Source organism: Phocoena sinus, chromosome 14 (genome assembly GCF_008692025.1).
Source record: "Phocoena sinus isolate mPhoSin1 chromosome 14, mPhoSin1.pri, whole genome shotgun sequence".
NCBI classification, from domain to species: domain Eukaryota; kingdom Metazoa; phylum Chordata; class Mammalia; order Artiodactyla; family Phocoenidae; genus Phocoena; species Phocoena sinus.
This window is the reverse complement of record NC_045776.1, coordinates 41508473-41531819: the sequence shown is the minus strand read 5'-3', so window position 1 is coordinate 41531819 and position 23347 is coordinate 41508473. Positions and strand designations below refer to the sequence as shown.

The 23347-nt window shown below is 39.4% G+C and overlaps 1 protein-coding gene across 1 annotated transcript in view; it reads left to right on the top strand.

The window, feature by feature from the left end:
* Positions 1–23347, top strand: part of ASXL3 (ASXL transcriptional regulator 3) — a 143201-nt gene that overhangs the window by 36914 nt on the left and 82940 nt on the right. The window contains exons 4-5 of the mRNA XM_032602786.1: positions 14410–14531; positions 23095–23212. Of these exons, the coding sequence (XP_032458677.1) occupies positions 14410–14531; positions 23095–23212 (240 nt within the window). The remainder of the gene's footprint in view (positions 1–14409; positions 14532–23094; positions 23213–23347) is intronic.

Here is a 23347-nt window from a genome sequence, read left to right as displayed (position 1 = left end):
GGGCATTTTCCACCTCTGAATTCTGTCCATGTGGATCCATTTTTATCTTTCTCAAAACATTTGCATTGTGATTCCGTTGGTGTATGTAATTTCTGTGCTGCAGTTTTGGCAAATCTTTGTCCCACAAAAGCTGCTGTACTTTTCTTTAACCCTACTGGTCCCCCAAGTGGACCCAGATCATGATTTGGGAGGAAGAGTGTGTCATTAAAGTCTCTGTCGGTGGACTCATAGAAATCAGTAAATTATCTTTAAACAAAGAAGCCTTAAAGGATCCTTGCAGAGAAATCATACTTCGGTAATAGCCCAAAGCCATTCATTTTATTAATGGTCATAGGAGTCCCTTTGTATTCTGACTGGCCACTCCTGCCCTTTAAAGTGATGTGCTTTCTGATAGTCCCCAAGGGACTGGCTCTGCGCCAGCGCTATCTGACCTGCAGCTGAGGTGCTGAATTAATGGAGGAAACAGATTCTTGTCTTAGTAAAATGGCTGAAGTCGGCTTTCTAGACTTTTTTTAGCCAACTTTCATTGAATTTGCTGTCCTTATTCCTATACCTTTTGAAAACTCAACTAAGCCCCCCAAAGTGCTGTGAACTTTGGCAGGTCCTTGTGGTTAGAAAGAGAACAAAGCAGAGATGCATGACATTTTCTGGATTTCTGGAAGGGGCACACCCTTCTCCTTCAGTAGGATGAAGGGGAATCTTATTGGGTCACTCCTTTTGCCGTACTGCCTGCTTGCATGAGCACTTGCGTGTTCCCTCTCCCTCCTCCACCACCTCTCTGTTAACATATATCAACGTATGTATTGAGTTTCTGCTATGTGCCAAGTACTGTTCTTGACATTATAGTTACGACAGTGAAAAAGAAGAACAGAAAGAGACCTCTCATGGATTTTATATTGGTAGAGAGACAGACCGTGAGCAAAAGAAACATGTAAAATTTACAGCTTATTCAGTGCCAACAAGAGATATGGGGCAAAATAAATTAAATAAGGAGATAAGAGTGAGAGAGGGGTATTTGAGGAAAGACCCGAGGCAGTGAGGGAGCAGGCATTTGATGGGAGAGAGTTCTAGGTAAAAGAAGGAGCAGTCACAAAGGTCTTGAGGCAGTAGAGTGCCTGGAATGTTCCAGAAACATCAAGAGGCCAGTGTAGTTGGAGTCCAGAGTGAGCAAGGGAGAAGATGGTAAGATACAGTGTCAGAGAAGTGATGGGGCCTGGTATAGAAGTTCGCTTCTTATTGCTCCATTTTTCTCAGTGAAATAGGAAACAGGTTCTTCAGCCAAGGGTGAAGATGGGGAAGTAGCTTTGTAGATCTAAGGGGAAGATAGAAAATGTTTGTCTCAAGTCCAGCAGCATTAAGGACACTCCTGAAGTGGCTAATCGTGAAATTAACATGAGATCAGCCAGCATAGTTGTACATTTTTCTCCAGTCATGTTCACCATCGCTTTACAAGCGTGGAGTGGGTACAGAGTTGGATTGGACCAGAGCTGGGATTTTGCCAGGTGTGAATGATGAAGCCAGAGTGGGACACAGGGTACATGAGGGTACATGACATAGAACATTGAAATCCATCTCCATTGAATTTCAGCTGGTTGTGGAGGTGAGGGAAGACACGATTGTGTGTGGGATGCTGTGAAGGAGGAGGTGGAGGTCTCCCTAGGGTGGACAGATTGTTTGTTTTTGGTTTTTTTGTTTCGTTTTTGAGGTACATGGGCATCTCACTGTTGTGGCCTCTCCCGTTGCGGAGTGCAGGCTCAGCGGCCATGGCTCACGGGCCCAGCCGCTCCGCAGCATGTGGGATCATCCCAGATCGGGGCACGAACCCGTGTCCTCCGCATCGGCAGGCGGACTCTCAACCACTGCGCCACCAGGGAAGCCCCAGATTGTTTGATTTGGTGTTCTAGAGGAAATGAGTTGGAAGGATAGGTGATGTAAGAGTGGAATGTGTGAAATCGAGGTTAGGGTGATATGGGATGCATGTCTGAGATGAAAGAGGGAGGGTAGGTTGAAGGTTGTCATGAATGCTTAGGCAGTGTGTGTACCCTCTTCAGAGTGGCCTGGCTGAAGTGACCATCAGCGACTGAAATTCAGCAGGCCTTCCTCTGCCCAGCTTCGCGTCCTGGGATGGAGCAGGGCCTACCTGGAGGAAATGTTGCCTTTTCCTATTTGCACAAAGATGTTGTAAAGGCTGGTGGTGGCCCTGCCATGAAATATTAGAGAATCGTCTGTGTGGATATTGAAACAGACAGTTATGACAGAACTAGCATTGAAAGGATGCAGCACTTAGGAGCTAAAATCTCCTGAAAATGAAAGGGAGTAATCCAGGAGTTGGTAAATATTTAGTAAGGAGGAGCAGTCTGTTGATGCTGGAGGCATCTAAGGAGCAGGGAAGGAGAATAGAGTCCCCTCGTCCCATTTCCAGGCCCAGCGGTACAAGATGCGTGGAAAAGAGACAGGCTGCTACTTGAGAGTGTTCCAGGGGAAATAGTGTCTGCGGGAGAGAGCCAGGTTTTGTAGATCAAGATGCGAAGGGAGGGTTCAGGGAAAAAGATAGAGGTTAATCAGAGATTTTGCTAACGACTAATCCTGAATGTCAGAGGAAAGAGTGGGAGGGTTTTAGTAGCTGGGAAGGGGTCGGGGACAGGGTGAGAGCACTTAGCCAGTAATTAAACCAGAGCAGGGATAGGCAAACTCCCCTAATTTGAAATGTGAATAGATACTTCACCAAATAACACATACCCACACATCTCCAGCTAATGTGACCAAAACTAGATTTCCTGGCCTCTCCTTTGAAGTTGTAGTAGGGAAATTGCTTTGAGGAATCACTGAAAGAATAGTAAATAGCTTATTTCCTTGAGTATCCCTTGACTTGCCCACTTTTCCATCTTATTGCAAACCACAATTGCTTCTTATAGGACAAGTATATTTCCTCTCCGTTTGTGTACCGTAGACTTATGTGTAGAGTCCATTAACCCTAGGCTACATTTTCAAACCTAGATATTGAAAATATGTTGAGTGCTCACAATGCCTAGGCTTTGTGAGCTGTTTACATGTAGATCGTTTAATCCTGACAGCATTCCTGTGAGATATTCAATCTTCCTAGGCTCTGTTATTGTGTTTTATTTAATTTTTCTATTTTTAATTTTAATTTAATTTTATTTTTGACCAGTGAGGAAACGGACTTAGAGGTTAAATATTTCATCCAAGCGTCAAGCCCAGGTAGATGTGAGTGACACCAAAAGCCGGGCTCTGACCACTGACTCTGCCTGGGACTGTAGGGAACACTCTTAGCCAGGTGTCTTTGGTGCAGTTTGGTTTTTCAACATTTGTCCAACTCTGTACTGATTATAAACTTGAGCTTATCCAAATGGAGGAGTGGGCTACCACATGATTTCTTACAAATCGATAATAAATACTATGAACCTGAACTGGTTTAGGTGATTTCCTTGCTTACTCTATTTCTAATACGTATTTGAACCAGCAGTTAGAACGGATATAATTTACACACTTCGTACAGCTGTACAAATATACTTTGAAAATATAATTAGAGAGGGAAGGTGGGGATGTGTGGGGTTGCAGGGGCATGGGAGAAAGGGCAAGGGGAGAGGAGGAGGGGAGGGGAGGGTCCCACCATCTGTTTTTCAAATCTTTATTCCCTTCTCCTTTTCCCGTTCCTCCTTTGGGATGAAAGGGTGAAAAGTATCAAGGTGAATAATAGCTTTCAATTGGTAGGATATGCTTGTGGCAGTCCAAAGAGTAAGCCTCCACTAGCATAGAGCTATTTCAAATTAACAAAGATTAGTTGACATTTGTTGCACCACTAAAGGGGAAACACAGTGAAGTACCTGAAAAGAAAGTACTTTACAAAAACTGATAACCAGAAAGAAATCTTTCAGCCTGATTCCAGTCAGTAACATTTGAGTCCTTAGGTAGAGTTAAGATAATAACAGTAATGTTTTTGTCCTCTTCTTTCAATCAGTTGGCCAGCAAAACAGATTCGTTTTTAAATGAGAGGTGCTTTGCCAGGATACTTTGTTTTAACGTTCTGTTGAAAAGTTTTAGAGTGCAGGAAACGTGATACATTATCAATTATAGAATTTACAAGACACAAAGGTATAGTTGTGCATTATGTTTCTTTGACTCCTTAAACAAGTTTTTCAAGTTAATAAGAATTAGAGACTCAAGAAAGTAAACTCTTCACATTTTACCAGCTTAGCTCTGAAGATCGAACAGTGATTTAGGTGAATCACTTGATATATCTTTGTTGACAACCCATGACCATTTATGCCAATATAAGTATAGATCTATGTCACCCAAAGAAAATATGTAGAATTTTATGGGCTAGTTTATTCAGAGATTTATGGTTATGTTTGTGTCTGAGTTGTTTTCTGAACATAATACATTGGTATATCATGAGTTTGCTTACACATATTAAGTTGACTTACAGTACATTACTGGCTGCAGAAACCACACATATTTTATAAGAAATGACACACTCAGTAGATCGCCTTCACTTTCTTCCCCATCTATTTATAAATTGTTATTAACAGGAAAAAAAATGAGCTTCTCTTTTTGTGGCCCTGATATATTTCATGTTTACAATCAAAAGCAACCATCCTATTCAGTCTTTTAAAATAAGGAGACTGGAGAATGTACAATTTTCATCCATAGAGATCAAAAAAGGTTCTGCTTGTTATTAACCCTAATGGCTTTCAGGGAGGAAGCAGCACTCTAGCTGGAGAATTAGTATTTTCAAAGTCTCTATTTAGGGAAAAAGATTATAGAGAACACATATCCTATGTTTTAGTCCTCAGATCCCAGGGTGAATAATGATTCCAACATTTGAAGAATTTTCTGTGGTCCTTTTCATTATTCCTTATGGCCAGTTTTATAAGCAGGTTTCTGATTGTCTGGTTCTTGGCAGGAGTCGTGTTAACTTAATGAAACATTATTCTGCTCACTCATTGTTTGCATTGGCTCAGAGGCCACAGAGGGGTCTTTTTTCAAAAGTGAAAAGTGCTTTAAGATGGCCTGAAGTGTGTGCATAGGATCTCTTTTGAGACATCAATTACACACAGATGAGCAGCTTCCTGGAGGAAGTGAGAAGGGTACTAATAAAGGTTTTGGTGCCCTCAGGGAGTATTCACACTGATAGTTTATCAGTGGCAGTTTTATACGAGGGGAGAGAAGGGAAAATGAGGGGACCCTGGAGCCGTGAAGGGAGTGTTCAAAGTAACTTTTGAAAATGTCGCCAAACTCTGTGGTATGTCCTTGCTCTCAGTGTTATATGCCTGGTCTTGCTCGAGGCTTTTCAGGAGCTTGTCTGTGACTGCTCCCGTGTGATTTTACATCAGATGACGCATGAGCCTTCTTTGTGTTCACCATCCATTTCCACCTGACAGCCATTCCTGAGAATCTTGTAGGAAGGAAGGGAATTGTTTCAGTGACTGCGTCAGGTCCCCTGATTTTCTTAGGTTAGGCTACTTTGTCAAAGTAGGTTAGACTACTTTGTCTTTGATCCAACGTCTGCATTTTCGTTAACAGCTTCGTTGGCTCCTACAGACACCTGTTCTACATTGGTGGGCCAGGGAAACTTAAGTATGTGAAAATGATGTTTAAGTTACACATGGAAGAAAATACAGAGGAAAAAGAATACTCTTCACAGTCAGAAATGATCATTGGCAGGATATACAACTTCCTCTGCCCACTCTCATTCTCCTTTCTTTCATTCCAGCCCACAGCTTTCCCAGTTCAGGAGAAGTATGAGGGACTTCAGAAGTTCATGAAGGCCTGGGTCCTCTCTCGTGCCAACATTTTACTTAAGCCAGTCAATTAAAGTAGACATCATTCTAATAGTAAATGCCCAGAGGGATGGGAATCTCACAGACTCATTTATATTTGTCTCTCTGTGTTTTTGATAACTTTTATAGTCAAGAAATTTTTCCTTACGCTGAAATCTCTTGAGCTTTTAATTAAACCAATTTTCTCTTGTATTTCCCTCTGATGATGGAGAACAGCTGGGCATCATCTAGACCTCACCCCCTTCATCTTAACTTCTCCAAATAACTTGTCCCAGCCCTTTCAAACATTACTTATAGATACTATTTTCCATTTCTTTTACCCATTAGGGACCTCTTGTTCTTACATATTTCTCCATGAACTATGAACTTTGTTCTTGTGTAAGTGGATTTTGGTCAATTTTAACAGCCCAGAGTCATGGAAGAAAAAAAAAAAGTTTTCTTTTTAAGTGCAGATAAAGCGACCCATTTAAATGTACTTCCCCCTCTTTTCTTGTGCTAGGAGAGAAATATTTCATAATATAAAGACTGGAAATAGAGTATGGTCTCATGATAAAAGCAAACTCCTTCTCAAATAAAATCGGAATTAAAGGTACTCCCCCAATTACCTATCCTGACAAGCCAGATTTCTTTTTGGTTGATACAGTTTGTGATTGGTATAGAGAAACAACAGCATCCATGCTCTTAAAATGAAGTACTTTTTTCCATGATGCCAGATAATCCATTCTTTCCTTTTCTCTAAAGTGACAGCGTGTAACCATTTCTCAAACAGTTAACCATGTGTTTATCTAACTCCCTTTCCCGTACACTGGAGTTCTCTTTTATATGTTGAAGAATGAAGTAGTAGTGCCCGTGAATGAAGCACTTATCCTTGACCTGTACCAACCTTTTAATGATGTTCTCCCTGCATGCTTTTTTTCTATTTCTCATTTTCTAGGTGGGTTCCTGTATTTCTGTGTAGATGTTTCAGGAGCTTGCTGCAGCGTGGAAGATCACAGGTGTCGTGCGATATAAGAGAATAGCTTCTAATGTTTCCCCCCCTCCCAGCAGCTCACTGTGTTATTACTCTCCATAATTCTGAGAGGAATCTGTGTTGGTTCTCTGGTAGGAGCAATTAGGTGGTTAGAGGCTGGTACCTATCAGATATGCTTTTCCTATTAAATATTTTCATTTCTGGTTTGAGTTTCTCTTTTCTTGTCTGAGTTTAAAGGGATATTTTTATGGATATCCAGAGGTACTAGTATAACTAAATTGCCATGACGATAAATTGAGTGCTTGTTAAGAGGGATTCCTGTACCTTCAGTTCCTCCTAGTTACCTGTGGAGATTCAGTGTCCTGTCCAGTGCAAACCAAAGTGTTTGTGAACCATTTGTGGACATTGCAATTAAGTTGTGATACATCCAGTTCCAGGATATCAGATGAGCATCATCTGTAGCAATATGATATCAGCCACCCAAATCTTTAAGGTGTCCGGCACGATTACATCTTATGGAGCACGTTCTTACTGATGCACATGGCTGGTATAATTATCGTCTGATTCTTTATTCCTCCTGGTTTATTTTGCTCCCTTTTCTGTAGACCTCTTCTGAGTAAGAAGAGGACTTCATTGGCCTAGTGAAGCAGGCTGTAAAGTATAGTAATATTTTTAGTTATATTAGATATATTTTATTCATAGAGAATGTTCATATATTATCTAATATCAATACTTAAAACGTTTAGACACTGTCTGCCTTGAAAGTCTTCAGGGAAAATTGCTGTTTCCATTATTTTATTGCTATTATTTCTCTGTTTAATTGCTTGCCTCTCATATCCTTTGAATGTTTTCTTTTAATGCAGTAAGGAAAATTGTTTAAATCTAGTTACCTAAACCTATCTTGGAATAAGGACTGCTTTGAGGGAAGTGGTTCTCCTTAGTCTGGATCCAAAAAGGATTAAGGAATTGTCTTTTCTCTGAAAGAAATTGAGTCCTGGAAATATCTAGTTGGGATCAAATAGGTTTGTCTGGTTGTCGTTAAGTTACCTTTAACAGTTTTGGGCGTGTATTTTGCTGCTGTGTTTATCCAGAATATCTGATATGTACAATTTCAAATGTAAGTATGATACATAAGACATATTATAATACAAACATAAGCTTTTTTGATTATTTGCCAATCTGGGGATACTTTTGAATTACCTGCTTATTGATTTTTTAAAACAAATTTTAGTTGTCACCACTAGGTCTTCGTAGACTTGGTTTTTCTCAGGCAGAATTAATAGCTCTATACCATTGTCTTTTGAAAAAAAAGTATTTTTAAGAAACCTGTGGTCTCAAAGTCAGGTCTTAGGTCTTAGTCACTGTTTACCCATGCATTTTATACAGTCCTGGGAATGAAGGTGCTCAATAAAAGTTTTACAGTTGAATGAATGATTAATAAATAAACAATTAAGCCCCCTCTAAGACCCAGCCCTCTTTTAAAATGTGATTGAATTCTCACAGTGTGCCACGGTGTTATCCCTAATATACTGTGTGCTCTTCGATTTCAATTTTATTTATAAAAACTCTATTAAGCCTATAGTGTATGTCAGGATCATTTTGATAGAAAACTGTTTTTTGATTTGAGTGCATCTAGTCTGATTGTTCAGAAAATCGAAAGGAAGTGGTCAGAGGAAGAACTGATAGAAGTGAAGTTGGTCAAAGCATGCTCTTCTCCCTGCCTCCATTAGCCCTTTGAACCCCGGTTACCTTAGATAGCCAGTCACTTAGTGGGTAGTTTAATCGACATATAAAGATTAATATCTTTGTTGCAGTGACTCTCTTGTGACCAGATCCTGGGCTTTTGTGGTTCTGCCCCCACCCAGCTCCTGCCATTTCAAGTAGACATTGTGATTTCTAATTTTGACTTTTAAATGATACTTATTTCACCATGCAAAACCTCCAGACTGTGACCGTTCCTCTTAAAATAAGGCAACGAGTAAGGATGGTAGAAGGAAACGTATCCACGTTTAGTGGCAGGTCATACGACTTCCTAACTGACTTGCGTAGGATGTTTTGTAGTTTGGTTTTTCGTACTTTCCCTAATTGACTGTAGGATAATTTTAAAAATTTTAATGAAGTTTCTGTTTTCAAATTTTAAAAATTCATCTTTTATGTATACTTTTGCATAGTAAAAAACTATGCGTTGCTGACCTCCCCGTTCATGAATTCTTGTTAAAAACGGTAATTGAAAGTTAACTTCAGAAACAGATACTTTAGATAAATTTAATGAAAATCAAATTGGACAGTTTAGTTTAGTAAACATTTATAGACCAATGGCTCTGTGCCTGTCTTTGCACAGAAGTAAGTCCCTGAGTTGCTGGGCCTGTGGGTGGCAAGGCAGATGCAAGCACCAGTATTGCAGGGACTGTCATGGATTCATACACTAAGTTCCAAGGAAAGGGTGGGGAGGATTAAGTCTACCTCGGAGACTGGGTTAGTCAGGAAAGCTTTGGGGAAGCTGTTTGAGTTTGATCTGTCGAGTTTGCTAGGCAGAAAGGTGGAAGAGGGATGGTCAGAGCGAGTGAGGCACACAGCAAGTATCTGTGTTCAGGAAATGGCACAAGGTTTAGACTGACTGGATCAGAGAGGGTGGCAGTTGGGAAGGCAAGCAGATGTGAAACTAGAAATAAAGACAGAGTCAAGATTGCATTCTGCTTTCTGCCTTCTTTGTGTCTTGGGCTAAAGGTCAGAGCCCTCTTGTATACCTGTCAGTGGATTGGTACTTAGATTGGGGGGAATGTCACCCATACCCTCTCTAGCACTCAACTTAAAAAATATGACCTCTAAGCCATATTTTCCAGTTCAGTCACATTGTCAAGTTGAATGGTGAATGAAAAAGAAGGGAGAGAGGGACAACTTGGGACTCTAAGAAAAGAGGCTGAAATCCAGTCTTGTTGGAACACAGTCAGCAGTTTCTCTAGCCTTCTAGGCTGTCCCATGGTTACCTGTAATCCTCTGTCTCCCTTTGGTCCCAGCCTTCTAAGTAGAACATTTTGGAGGAGGGGTTTGGGAATCTGAGGGTGAATGAGAGTAGAGGTAGGTGAGCAACAGCTACTGAAAATCCCATTAACTGTTTGAATTAAAAACTAGCAGATTAGCTTTTAGCTATGCATTTGGCTTGCCTGGTTTGGGCAGGCAAGCAAAACGTAGACGGAAATAATATTTCTGTACCTTCTAGCACATGTTTTCTCGTCTTCGGCTTGTCCAGCTCTGAAAAGGGCAGGCAGTCTTGTGGGGGTTTCCAGGTATAAAATCCTGGCATGCGTTTTGTGATGGTGCCAGCGTACAGTTAGGAAAAAAAAGAAAAAAAGCTTCTATTCTGTCCTGAATGCCAAGAAGATATCACTTTCTCAGCTGCATGTCAGTGTTAGATATTTATTGGATAAAACATCTGTCCTAATTCTTCACTCTCCTGGCTCCTGTTGTAATTTCACATACAGGGGGTTTCCCCTGGTCCTTTCTCGAACATTAGTTTTTCTTTGGCTTATATTTTAGAGGCCAAACTCAGCCCCTTAGATAAATATTCAGGCAACTGTTTAAAATAAGCCCTGTATTATTTATTTATTACATCTGTTAAGAAAACTACAAGGATAAAGTAAAAGTGAAAACTGTGTGTTTTGTCAGAATATGAATATGCAAGAATACGTTCAACTACCTCTCAAACTATGGCAGTTTTGAGAATCAGCTGCCCTCATCAGATACATGGCAGAAGAATGCATAAAGTCACTTAGATGCTCATGTTTGGGGTCTGTATTGTCAATGGGCGTGCACACACACACACACACACACGCAGGCACACTGTTTGGGGCCTATAGATGCGTTACATTGTGTCCTAATCATTTTTATTCTTGAATTTTTTCCCTTTAAAATAAGTTTTAGATCCAAAGGAACATCCATACATTTTTATTTTCTATTACACTTACTTTCTTAAAAGTTCTATAATTATTTTTTCAGAAATAAATAATTAGGGAAAATGGTTTGACCCAGAGAAATAGGACCAACTTCAGAAAGAGGAATCAGGCATCAGGTAGGAAAATGACTCTGTAGTAAAGGAATTCTCATGATGTTTCACTTGGGTCTAGGCTGGAATGTGAATGTAAGATAGAGTAAAACAGAGTTGAGGTAAAGGAAATTGAATCACCTCAAGAAAAAACTTCACGGTATTCCTTGATGCTTGTTTCAGTTTTATTGTCCTGCCGTCCAGCTGAAATTCTGGTAAAGCTGAACAGAATCTCTCTTTTGGAAACACTGCATGTAAATATATGTGAATCACTATTAACATAGCGCAGTAGTGAATTTAAACGACCATTCAGCGTATACTGAAATAGGTATCACAATACCCTGTGGTTTCCTAGGTCAGAAACAAACAGAGCAAGTCGTAACTTAGATATCTGTTATCCTCAGGAAGTGACAGCTGATTGTATACTGCCTATTGTAGCAGTCACAAAATATAAGACATAAAGCTTTGATTACATCTATGCTGATTCGGTATTTGTTGTTTTTCGATCCTGCTGCCTTGAAGTTTACCTTTGAAACACTTATGGATAAAATCATTTCCTAAGAAAATTAGTTAATTTGTTTCTATGTCCAGTAAGCAGAAGCATTCTCCTGTTTTCCACACATTTCCCGAAACCCATGTACTGCATTTGGTTATCCTTTTCAACTACCATTGTGTTTGTATTTTTCGAGGTGGCAGTACTAATTTAAGAATGTGGAAGTAATGAAATGTATTTGCTAATACTCACTTTACTGCTGGCTGGGCTTCCATTCCATCCATTTAGGTCTGTTCTTCTGGGATCGTATATCCTGCCTGCCACCTTCCTCTCACCTCCCCAGTTTGTCACACTTCGTATCGACTCCAGAACATTGAAAAGGCCATCTATGTAATCAGTACAAAAATAAATTTATCTTTAGAGTATAAACCGATGATTATTTCTTGATAAGTAAGCTTTGGCAAAGTGTTACAAATTAGTGATGCTTCCAAGGAGAGAAGCCTAGAAGCCATAGTTTATGCAATCAGTGTTATAAAATGTTTCTTCACTAGAACATTTAGACTGTTTTAAGCGAAAAATGTCATATTGTGTGGAATAGAAAAAAAAGTTACCTGGTCTTAAACTCAAGGACTTCTCTCCCTGTATCCCTGGGCACATGCTTTGGCAGCTTCAACCTTAGTGTTTCCTGGGCCAATCGCTCTCAGTTTTTTCTTGTCAGAGCTCAACGTCTTATTCCCTGTACCCTCATTAACTTCCTGTTTCATGTCCTCCAACATGACGCGAGTAAATTAAACTTCTTTAGACATTAAATTTTTTGTATCAGTTCTTGCCCTCGAAGCCAGATATTCTAAGCGGAAGATTATGGACCTGGCCTTCGACCCCAGCTCTGCTGTTTCACTTGGCTGTGTGACCATGGGCAAGTTATTGACCCTTTCTGAGCTCTAGTTTTCTCTCTTGAATGTGGAGATGATACTTTTCCATCTCGCAAGGAAGCTGTGAGGATGAAATGAGATCACATGTCCAGCACCTGGCACTAATAACTAACAATTATTTTATCTTCCAAAACGTGTCCATTTTGGCTTCCTGATTACTTTCTGTTATTAAAATAAAACTTGATTAACTCTTTTTTCCAAGTATGCTCTTTCATGGACCACATGTTCATTTCTAGGCAACATGAGCTTGAGTCTGTCTAAAGCAGTGCTCTCGACACTAACACGTGCATATGCCCATTTTTTTTTAACTCTTATGATTTGTGCATTTTATTGTATCTATGTTTCATATCAAAATAAAATATTTTAAATAAGCATTGAACTATAGTTAGTAACATGGAGGCTAAGGTATTTGGTGGGAGGTGTATTGATCTTTTTTCTTTTTAGCATCTTTATTGGAGTATAATTGCTTTACAATGTTGTTAGTTTCTGCTGTATGACAAAGTGAATCAGATATATTCATACATATATCCCCGTATCCCCTCCCTCCTGCGTCTCCCTTCCCGCCTCCCTATCCCAGTCCTCTAGGTGGTCACAAAGCACCGAGCTGATCTCCCTGTGCTATGCAGCTGCTTCCCACTAGCTATGTATTTTACATTTGGTACTGTATATATGTCCATGTCACTCTCTCACTTTGTCCCAGCTTACCCTTCCCCATCCCTGTGTCCTCAAGTCCATTCTCTACGTCTGCGTCTTTATTCCTGTCCTGCCCCTAGGTTCATCAGAACCATTTTTTTTTTAGATTCCATGTATACATATGTATTAGCATACTGTATTTGTTTTTCTCTTTCTGACTTACTTCACTCTGTATGACAGACTCTAGGTCCATCCACCTCACTACAAATAATTCAATTCGTTTCTTTTTATGGCTGAGTAATATTCCATTGTATACATGTGCCACATCTTCTTTATCCATTCATCTGTCAATGGACACTTAGGTTGCTTCCATGTCCTGGCTATTGTAAATAGTGCTGCAATGAACATTGTGGTGCATGGCTCTTTTTGAATTATGGTTTTCTCAGGGTATATGCCCAGTAGTGGGATTGCATATGCCTCCATTTTTGACTAGAATCATTTTTAACTCCTCCACCTTCCTTTAAAACTCAGGTCAGAATCCTCCCAAGTTACTGTTCCTTGGAAAATTTTCTTGGATTAGCATAAACCCTGGTGCCCTTAAGAAGTCTTATTTTGAGATTTTACAATATGTTCTCAAGCTATTTTCTTCTGTCGAACTTCCCCTTGCCTCCTGTATTTGACGTACGCCTTCATTCTGCCACTAATCATAGTGCTTCCTCACTTTGATTTTCCAAATAAACTCCTCCCATCAAGTGCACAGAAAAGGCCTGCGTCTACACTGCTGCCAAAGTGTGAAACCTGGTCTCCCAGGAGGAATGTCTGTGGAGGCCAGAAAGAAGCGTTGGAGCTCCAGCACAGGTGTCATAGAGCAGAAAGTGACGGTGGGCTTGACTTGCATAGACTAGGTGCCTGGAAAGCTTGACTCTGGTATAAAAAAAATGAGCAGATTATATTGTAGTCTGCAGAGGACATGATTTTCTTGAAAGTAATTATCTTCAGTTGACACCCAGCATCTCAGATTTCATTTCTCCTTCTCTGTGCTGTTTGCCTTGACCCATAGAAGAGGATACACACCCCCCAGTAGACCATAGATTCTATAGAAGGAGAGCTGTTAAATAAAAGAATCATAGTACCTCTGAGGTTAGTAGATTGAAGACAATTTCATCAATGTAGATTCTTTCTTTAGAATGCTGTGCATTGCCCAGCCTCCCTACTCAGCTCCAGAAAGTACCTACTGACTCCCAACTCTTGAGACAGATATTGTGTTCTTTTTTATGTCTATACAATAGCCCAAAACATAGAAATTGTCGTCAATTAGTGGGTAAGGAAACCGAGGCTTAGAGAAGTTCACTGTAACCGTGGTCACGCAATTATTAAATGATCCCTTCCTTTAAATCGAGATACTCTTCTTTTTACTGTGCTATTTTGCCTTATTTTACGTATCCATTTTCAATTGGAGAAAAGCTCCAAGTGAGGTAATTACAGTGGCTATAAAAAAGGAATTCAAATTAGTAATATTATTATCTCTCTATTTCTAGTTTGTGCAAAGCAGGTAATTGATGAGGCATCTTCCACTCGAGATTCAAGCCTTCCTAACACAGCAGTGCAGAGCAAGTTAGTGTCTTCCTTTCAGCAACACACCAAAAAGGCTCTCAAGCAGGTAAGGTTGCTGGCATTTCTTCTTTGTCCCTCAGTTCTGCCTACTTAAGGTAATGGAAGTTATGCGTAGCAAGTAAAATAAATAAGAACATAGTAATCGGAAAGCAACAGAGATGTCCTAGATTCAACTAACCCCTTAATATTCAATATGCTGATTTTAATCTATGCTAAAAACTAGGAGAGGGTTAGCTGAGACCTTTGATGTAAAATAGAAGAGGGAAAATGTGTTTGGAATCATATAGAACTAAGATTTTGTGTGTGTGTGTTTTATAGCAAGTATATTGGGTTCATACATGCGTTGCATATTTTAAAAATAATGTCTCCGTTTATGATCTTGTGTTTATCTGATAGTCGACGTCAAAATAAACGTGATGTCTTTCTTATTACTGAAATGCATTGTTATAAATAAGAAAAATAGCAATCGTGCCTTGCTTGTATGTAGGCTCTCCATTAGTGCGTTTGGTGCTGAATAGAGGTCAGCTTTGCAGTATCATCCCAACGTTACGTAAGCAGTCTTGAGTTGTGTGTCCTTGTCCAGAGACGGTGCTGGGAAGTGTGGTTATAATGTTGGGGTCTGGGCTCAGACATAAGCTGCTTACAACCCTTGCTACTGTGTGACTCTGGGTAAGCCACTTCTCTCCTCTGAATCTTAAACTCCTTCTCTAGAAGATGTAGAAAATAAAAGTACCCTTCACATGGGAATGATCCAAGAATTAAGTGAGGTGATACACTGAAAGCATGTGGTAGAGTGAGTGGTCCATAATAATCACTCAATAAATGTTAGCTTCTGCTACCCACCCCAGAAATGCTGAATGTGCCCAGAAGAAATGAAAGAGATGCTATGGTTAGAGGGGAACATTGCATGATTGTAATAGTAATAAGGTCAATAAATATAAACCTTACATATTTAGTCCTGAATTCATGGTTTTCCCTTGTTTAACTGCTTTCCTCATTTTTTATTTTCATCCTTCTGAGAGAGCCACCTCCACTTCACTCCTTGCTGACCCTTACCAAGTCTAGGAATAGAGGTGTCATTCTAAGTGATATATTTATAGCAAGAAGGAGAAGCCATGTTTTTAAATAAAGTTTAAAATGTCTTTAAAGTCCCACCAGCCTGTAAAGCTACTTAATATTCACATCCAATCCCCTGGACTTAGAATGTCTCCACCTACTCCTCTATTACAAACAAGGAAACTTAGGAAAGAAACTTAACATTTTTGTAGTGAATTCTGTTACTTGTAAATTCTGTGTTAACTACTGAAATTGCAGTATTTCCTTTCATTGGTATTATATTTAGGGTAGTAACAGTGTTTCATCCTACAGAGGTCAAATACTCTTTACTGAACGTGCCATTTGTATCATTGCTCTTGAGAAATGTTATAGATGCCAAAGAACAAAATTGAATTCAGTGTTGAGATCCCTTTTTAATTGGTGAAATGAAGAATGTATGATGGTAGGGAAGCCTGGAAAAAGGCTGATTCAGGTGGCAAATAGGATGCAGGTACTAAAACACTAACCAGGATGGAACGAAAGATACAAAACTGGATACTGGTAACTGGAGCATTTAAGAAACATAGATGCAATCATAAATGAAACTCATACTTCTGAAAAGCAGTGATTTAGAAAATGTGTATACCCTGTGAAATCTTCCTCCGTGTGAGTGTAAAGACTAACATTCACATCTCTGTATTGCCATGTCTCATTATTTTTTACTTTCTTCATTTTGGTTTCATATCCTTTGAACTTTTTTTTTTTTTTTTTTTTTACATTTACTAAAACATTACACAGCTTTGAGTTAGTGGGTATTTTTGTTTGTTTATTTTGTTTTGTTGTAGAGCACATGTTCATGGGAAGCGCCACTTGCTTGATTAGGGTCTAAGCCTTGTTTTAAGAAACCTACCCTGGAAGCTTCTTAGTGTCCTCAAAGAGCTATTTATTAATGTCTTAAAACTTCTTGTTGTGTAACCAGGTAACAAATTAGTTACCCATACAGTATGGCACAATATATAGCAGATATGCTAATGTTTGATTAATAATGAAATTCATACTGGAAATACATTTAGAAGAAAAGCTGTTCTTGCAGAATTTTGCCCAGATTCCCTGTAATTGCTGAGTTTCTTAAGACAGCATTTCAAAAATTGAACATGCGGCATTTTAAATTGTAGCAGCCTCAGCAAATCTGCAGCTTTCTTTTTGATAGTTGAATGGCTGTGACCATGTAGAATTCTTTGTAAGTGTATGTGCCATTATATATCCATATATATATATATATATTTTCCATGGTTGCGAATATGTTTTGTGTGTACACATACAGGCACAAATCATAATCTCACCAATATAGGGCCAGCCAAATAACCTAATAATAATTACATTAGCTGTCATTTATTTTTATGAATTCTAGACATTATTCTCTGCATTATCAGGCCCTATGCCGTTTAATCCTCATACAAATCCTTTAAAATAATCCTTTAAAATATCTTTCAAATGAGGAAGCTACCGCCCAGAGGAACTTACACAAGATTGTCCAGTGAGTAAATCTTGGAGATGACATTTGAACTCAGAGTCACAGTTTCAGGTTCTGCCTTCTTAACTAGTTCCTTTTAGCATATGCTGTATAATGGGATAGGTGGATTTTTGACATGATCCAAGGAAATCTACATTCTTGAGTATTTGTATAATGCAAGGGAAACATAGTCATTAAGAATATTATTTCCTGACACAGGGAACAATGTGTTCAGTATCGGCACGTATTAAAGGGAGGTACTTGGACGTGTTAGCTTTTACCATTTTACTAGAAGTATATTCTGAGTCAGTGGGGTTTTAGTAGTTCAACTATAGCTTGTCCAGCGTAGATTCTTAGAAAGAAGTAGGTGAAAAAAAAACAAAAACAAAACCCAGTAGCTTTATATGCATAAGTATAGTGAAGAAAAATAATGGAAAACAAACCTCATGCAAAATAAGCCAGGCATAATTTCCCAGCTCTGAAGCCCTCACCCCCACCCAAAGCATGGTGCTGCAGAGAGTGGGCGCTTTAACTTTGCACCGCTGTTGACTGCAGTGTAGCTACAGGCTGGACAATACGGAGGCGATAGTGCCCCTTGGCTATTGATGCAGAGTACTTTCATTGCCCCTAATATTTGGGTCCTTTTAACTTTCCAATCATCAAAACATTAGTTAATATCGTATGTTGGGTGTAATCGCATGAATAGCATGTTGTTATTTCAGCAGTTATATTTCTGAATAGAATCTTCATGATAAGCATATTCAGAAGCCTCTGGAGAATAACAGATTGCTGATTATGACCTTGTTCCCTGTCTTCTTTCTGCCTTGGTATTTTAGCTTTAATAATCCCAAAAGGTGTGAAATGATCAGAGTTTGAATTTCAAGGAAGCATAATTAAGAAAGATTAAATTTGGGAACTTTCTAAACAGCAGAATCAAATACAAGGTTAAAAAAAGGATGGGTTGAGGTCTGTTATGATGGGAGGTAACATGATGGAGAACAGAACCTTTCTGTGTTGTTCCTGTTGGTTTCTTTGACTTCCTGCATTATTTATTTAGGGTGGGAGAGTTTATTCATAAAGTTGGAGATCCTTTTCCTTCCTCGTATCGCAAAACAGACATATTCCTGGTATTTTGCTTTCGCTTTATATGTTTGACCAGTACTGTGAAATTCCAAAGGTTATGTTGCATGATAGCAGTTTCTGGACGTGGGTGTTGACATTTAGCATTCTAGCAACAATGCACATTGTTGGTGCCTGACACAGCCAGCTGTTTCATATGTGTGTATTTCTCATTATTTTAGCATTCACGGCATGTGCTATTTTCCGACTTCTCAGTCAAGGGCTTACTGCATCCAGTGCATTCTTAAGTTACATTGTTGGTATTCTTTCTCTATGAAAACAAAGAAGGTATTACTTGTTTATGCAAATTCCAAGTTAACATGAAGGCCTCTGGCTTTAGATTTTACTTCATTTTTCATTGGGGTGGAAATGAGAATTCTTCCAGGTTTTTAGAGTTATCCCAAGCTTTCTGTTTAAAGTAAAATATTTATCTAAAGGTTTTCTGTCTCTTTTTACAAGAGAATGTTGTGATACCTCTCTAGAGGAAAGCATTTGATTTTCACTCAAAGCCAGACTTGTAATTGTGTGATATGATCTTTACTTTCCTAGACTGGTTTAGCTCTGTTATGTTGGTTTCCTTAAATAAGTAAGTTTATTTCCAAGTGTAAGCCTATAAATTTCTTTCATATTGAATGATACCTGGAAGTACTAAACTTGGCAAGTCCGATGTACTCTGTGTAGTTTGGGCATGAGGACATTACATGTCCAGGCAGCTTGAAAGACAAGCCTTTTTAGTAGACTGCAATTACACTTGCCATCTGCTTGTTTATTTTGGTTTCGGTATTGCTTCTTTCTAGAATTGAAATTAGGATTTAAAGTTGTTCGATAAGATATTCTGTTAGCATTCCATTGTATACCTAAGGGTTGAGTAGTTGGAGATACTTCATTGATATCATCTTCCTAAAATGAATCTAGACTAATATAGTAAGACTTATTGTATAACATTAGTGTCAAAATTAAACCATGCTATAGATTGATCAACAGGGCCACCACTAGCTAATTAAAACCTTTGGTGTGGAATAGAGAAAGGCATCCCATCCCCAAGTTGTCACAACAACAAATAAATCTCCCCTTTCAGGGTATCTTTGTGCAGAGCAAATCTTCCATGACCATCAAAAGTGGTCATCCTAATTGTATTTGCTTAAGCTATTACATGGATGTATATTTTCCAGGCTGGGATACCCAAACTTAGATAATTACAAGGTAAATTGCATTTAACCTCTGTTATATTTGTAGCATAAAATAGGAAGTTTTCTTGTTCTCTTGGAATTTTAGCTACAGCTCAGAGTTAAGGATAATGGGATACAGGAGTACCCTGTTGTGAAGCCGGGTGCTAGACACAGCCTCAAAGGACTTACTGAGAGGAGGCCAGGTGGCCGTCGACCATCCCCCAAAAACCTATATGAAACATAGCTCTGTGGAGTTCCTATTTAAAAAGCCTTGCCAACATTGCTGTCTCTGTTTTACAGAGACGTTTACCCAAGTAATTTACTCAGCACTACACAGCTAGTGAGTTCTCTGATTCTACAGCCTCATACATACCTCACAGTCGTTAAGACAACTCTGCATCAGCCCCTGTTCTGCGGCAAGTCAGCACAGTAGAAGAGGGAGCTTTTAATACCTCTCTTGGGCAGTGGTCAGACTCATTTTGGGGGGGGGGGGGTGAGGGACTTTGGGAAAGGTGTTTAGCAGGTATCCAAAATTGATGCCCTCTGGCTGAATTTGGCTCAGAGACCTCTTTGTTTTGTCTGACACATTGTTGAAAACAGGACAACTCACCTACAAATCCAGTTTTATTGCTTCTCTTGAGTCATTACTACCACCTCCAATGGAGTATAGGCATCCCAGTCCTCAGCCTCCCCCTTGTCGTGGTCTTAGCCCAGCTGGTGTGGTCCAAAAATAATTGCACATTCTTCAAGGGATTGGGAGGAGGAGACACGCAGCATGTGTGAGTGGCCCATGGGCACGTAGCTGCAGAAATATAGGTATCTAACCAAAGCAAACAAACACGCAAACCAAGAGCAGCTAGCCTCTTTATTTGCAGAAGCCACGCCCTGGAGTGAGGAACTGGGAATCACTATACTACTACCTGCCTTGTGGACGTAACAGGTGCTAGAGTTCTCTTGTTTGGAGCCAGCCCAAACTGTCCCAGACATCTCAGTTGAGTCAACGTTGGTTTCTTTCCCCTCCATCCACATTCTGATCTGCTTGGAGGGTATCCCCAGGGTCCACAGTCAAATAAATCCTGCTTTCTAGAAAGTGAATTGGAATCCCCAAGGTAGCCTAAAATGGCTACGGATCTAGTAAATGCTATCAAGTTGCCCCTTCTCATAGCTGAACTCTGATACTCCTGAGTTTGTTTACTAGCCTGCGGGCTTTACTACTGTGACTGGCGTCATAGTAAAAAAAGGCTTCCCAAGTTTTGCTTCTTTGACCCTAGAAATGTTATTTGGGATAGAGAATAATGCTTGTTTTTCAGAGGTAAAGCAAAAAAAAAAAAAAATGCGTATTTTTAATACACTTAAAACAATCATTTAAATGATAGGCATAGTTGTTTTTATCACTTACAGGCACATAGTGTTGCATTTCAGTATTTAAGAAAATGTTGTACCAAGAAATATTGTTCAAATTTCTGAGCAGGAAATACATTTTCAGTAAAAAATCATTGAGACCATAGAAATGGGCTCAATATTGACTAGCATTCCTTATCCCTACTTGGCTCCAGCTTGGCTGTTTAAAATTCAGAATAGCCTTGGGTTTTTCTTCTTATTACATTATGTATATCATGGTTTATTTCTGTCCAACTGCTAATTTTTCTATAATAGAGTCTTCTCCGCTCTAAAAATTGAGGACAAAATTTTTGTTACTTTAATAATTATTTACTACAAACACTGTAAAAAGACATGTCATCTTTGACTTTATGATTCCAGCTTCTAAGCCTCTTGTTATATCATCTCTTTTTTTCTTAATCAACATTTTCCAAAATACACCTCCCCACCATGCCATAAAATGAGTATTTTTCAAATGCCTATTTGTATTGCCAAGGGAAAAGTTTGAAATCTGTGATGTGAAGACTCCTAAAAACTAATCACTCTTTATACAGGTTTTGTTTTGTGATGTCCTACATCGTGGGTAAATATGGGCCTAATTGTAATTTCAGGTACTGCGTTGCCTCATTCTGTTTTTTTTTTTTTTAATTTTTTAAATTTTTTTGCGGTACGCGGACCTCTCACTGTTGTGGCCTCCCCCGTTGCGGAGCACAGGCTCCGGACGCGCAGGCTTAGCGGCCATGGCTCACGGGCCCAGCCGCTCCACGACATGTGGGATCTTCCCGGACCAGGGCACGAACCCATGTCCCCTGCATCGGCAGGCGGACTCTCAACCACTGCGCCACCAGGGAAGCCCGCCTCATTCTGTTTTATCATTGGATTGATAGGTTAATGTCTACAAAGTGCTCGGAGTTCTCACACAAGGCTAGAGAGATTTATGCAATTATGTACACACCCTAATGAAAGAGTAAATGTCATAAATATTTTATAGCACACATGCTCTCATTCAGAATATTATTGCCAGCAAGCTAAAGGTGAGGAAGATGGCCTCTTATTCATTTTTGTATCCCTGTCCGTCCACAGTGCCTAGTACTTTATAAAAGGTCAATAAATGTAAGAGTTGAAGGGAAGATGTATCCTGTTATTATTAGCAACAGTATCATTTGTTAGCGATTTCCCAAGCCATTCACGTTCCCACGTGGTTTTAAATCTCATCTGAATATGTCTTTTCTCATTTAAGTGATATTTAATTTTTCACATCTGCAGTTATTTGACGGCTAAATCTTGTGGTCTACGAGTTGGACATTCAGGTAAAACCCTTTGCAAATAAAATGGTATTGTTTCTGTCAGCAAGGGGATATACAGTCAATGCAGTATTTCAGGAGACTGTGACAACTATTGGTCAAAGGACATTAGTCAAGTAGCTGAAATGTTATAAAATTGGTAGAAATTACACAGAAACCAGGAATTGAAAGGTTGGAGACTGTCTGTGGTCAGCCTTTTAACCTTTTGAGGAGTTTTAATATTCCTGGAACCGTGAATTTATCCTCTCTTGAATTGTGTCTGCTTAAGACCCTTTTTATTACAGGTAATTTTCTGCGTAAAACGATCAGCTAGATATGCTGTATTTCAAAACTTTCCAGTGTCTTTTCAGTACATTATCATCACCAAGGTTGATTCATTTATGAAACACAAAGCACTCCCACTTGGAGCAATTTATTCCCGTATCGGTCTTCTTTTCCCTGGATTTGCCAGAATGCCGTCATGTTCGTGTTCTGAAGGTTAATGCCCAAAGTCAAGCAGACAGAAGCCAAGTGCTGCAAGGTTTCCAAGATTAGGACTGATTCCCTTCACAGAAATAAATGATTCCTGCCATGTTCAGTGATTTTGTGCAGCGCTCCCCGCGGCTGAGTGAGTGCATCAATACTGTAGTCCTTACCTGCTGTACATACTGATGACACTCGGTGTTAACTTGATTGACTGAGCAGCCCACTGGAGAGGACGCACCTGCAAGAGAAGTGCAGACATATATTTTTATCCTGGTCTCGAAACATTTATTTTACATTTCTTTTCCTTGGGAGTCATGGTTTCAAATTCCACGGGCTCTCAGGCCACACTGCTCAGGTAGAGCAAACCTTTACGTGCTGCTTTATTTTCAGAATTCTACCGAAAACGGTCTCAGGTTTATACCCTTTGCCAAAGCCTGATTTTATGCTTTTGAGGGAAAATGACAGGAAGGTGACGCTTAAGAGTCCTGACAAATGAGTGACTCTGTGGAATTTAAGTCTCTTAAGAGGTTCTATCTAATGATGGGCAAGTGGATCATTTAATTCAATTATGAGAAATCATTTTGACGATATTTTTATGTTCTATTTTATTATCATGTTTTGTAGGCTTTGAGGCAGCAGCAGAAAAGAAGAAATGGAGTCTCAATGATGGTAAACAAGACTGTTCCTCGTGTTGTTTTGACACCATTAAAGGTGTCTGATGAGCAGTCGGATTCGCCTTCAGGTAAAGAGCTAAAATATTGTATGCTTGGCCAGTTTCTTCCCGGAGGAGGCTTTCTCACCAAGAGAGATGTCATGAATTTTCTCTGGAACTGAATAATATTTCCACTTGAGGTTTCATTTAATTTTTTTTATACCT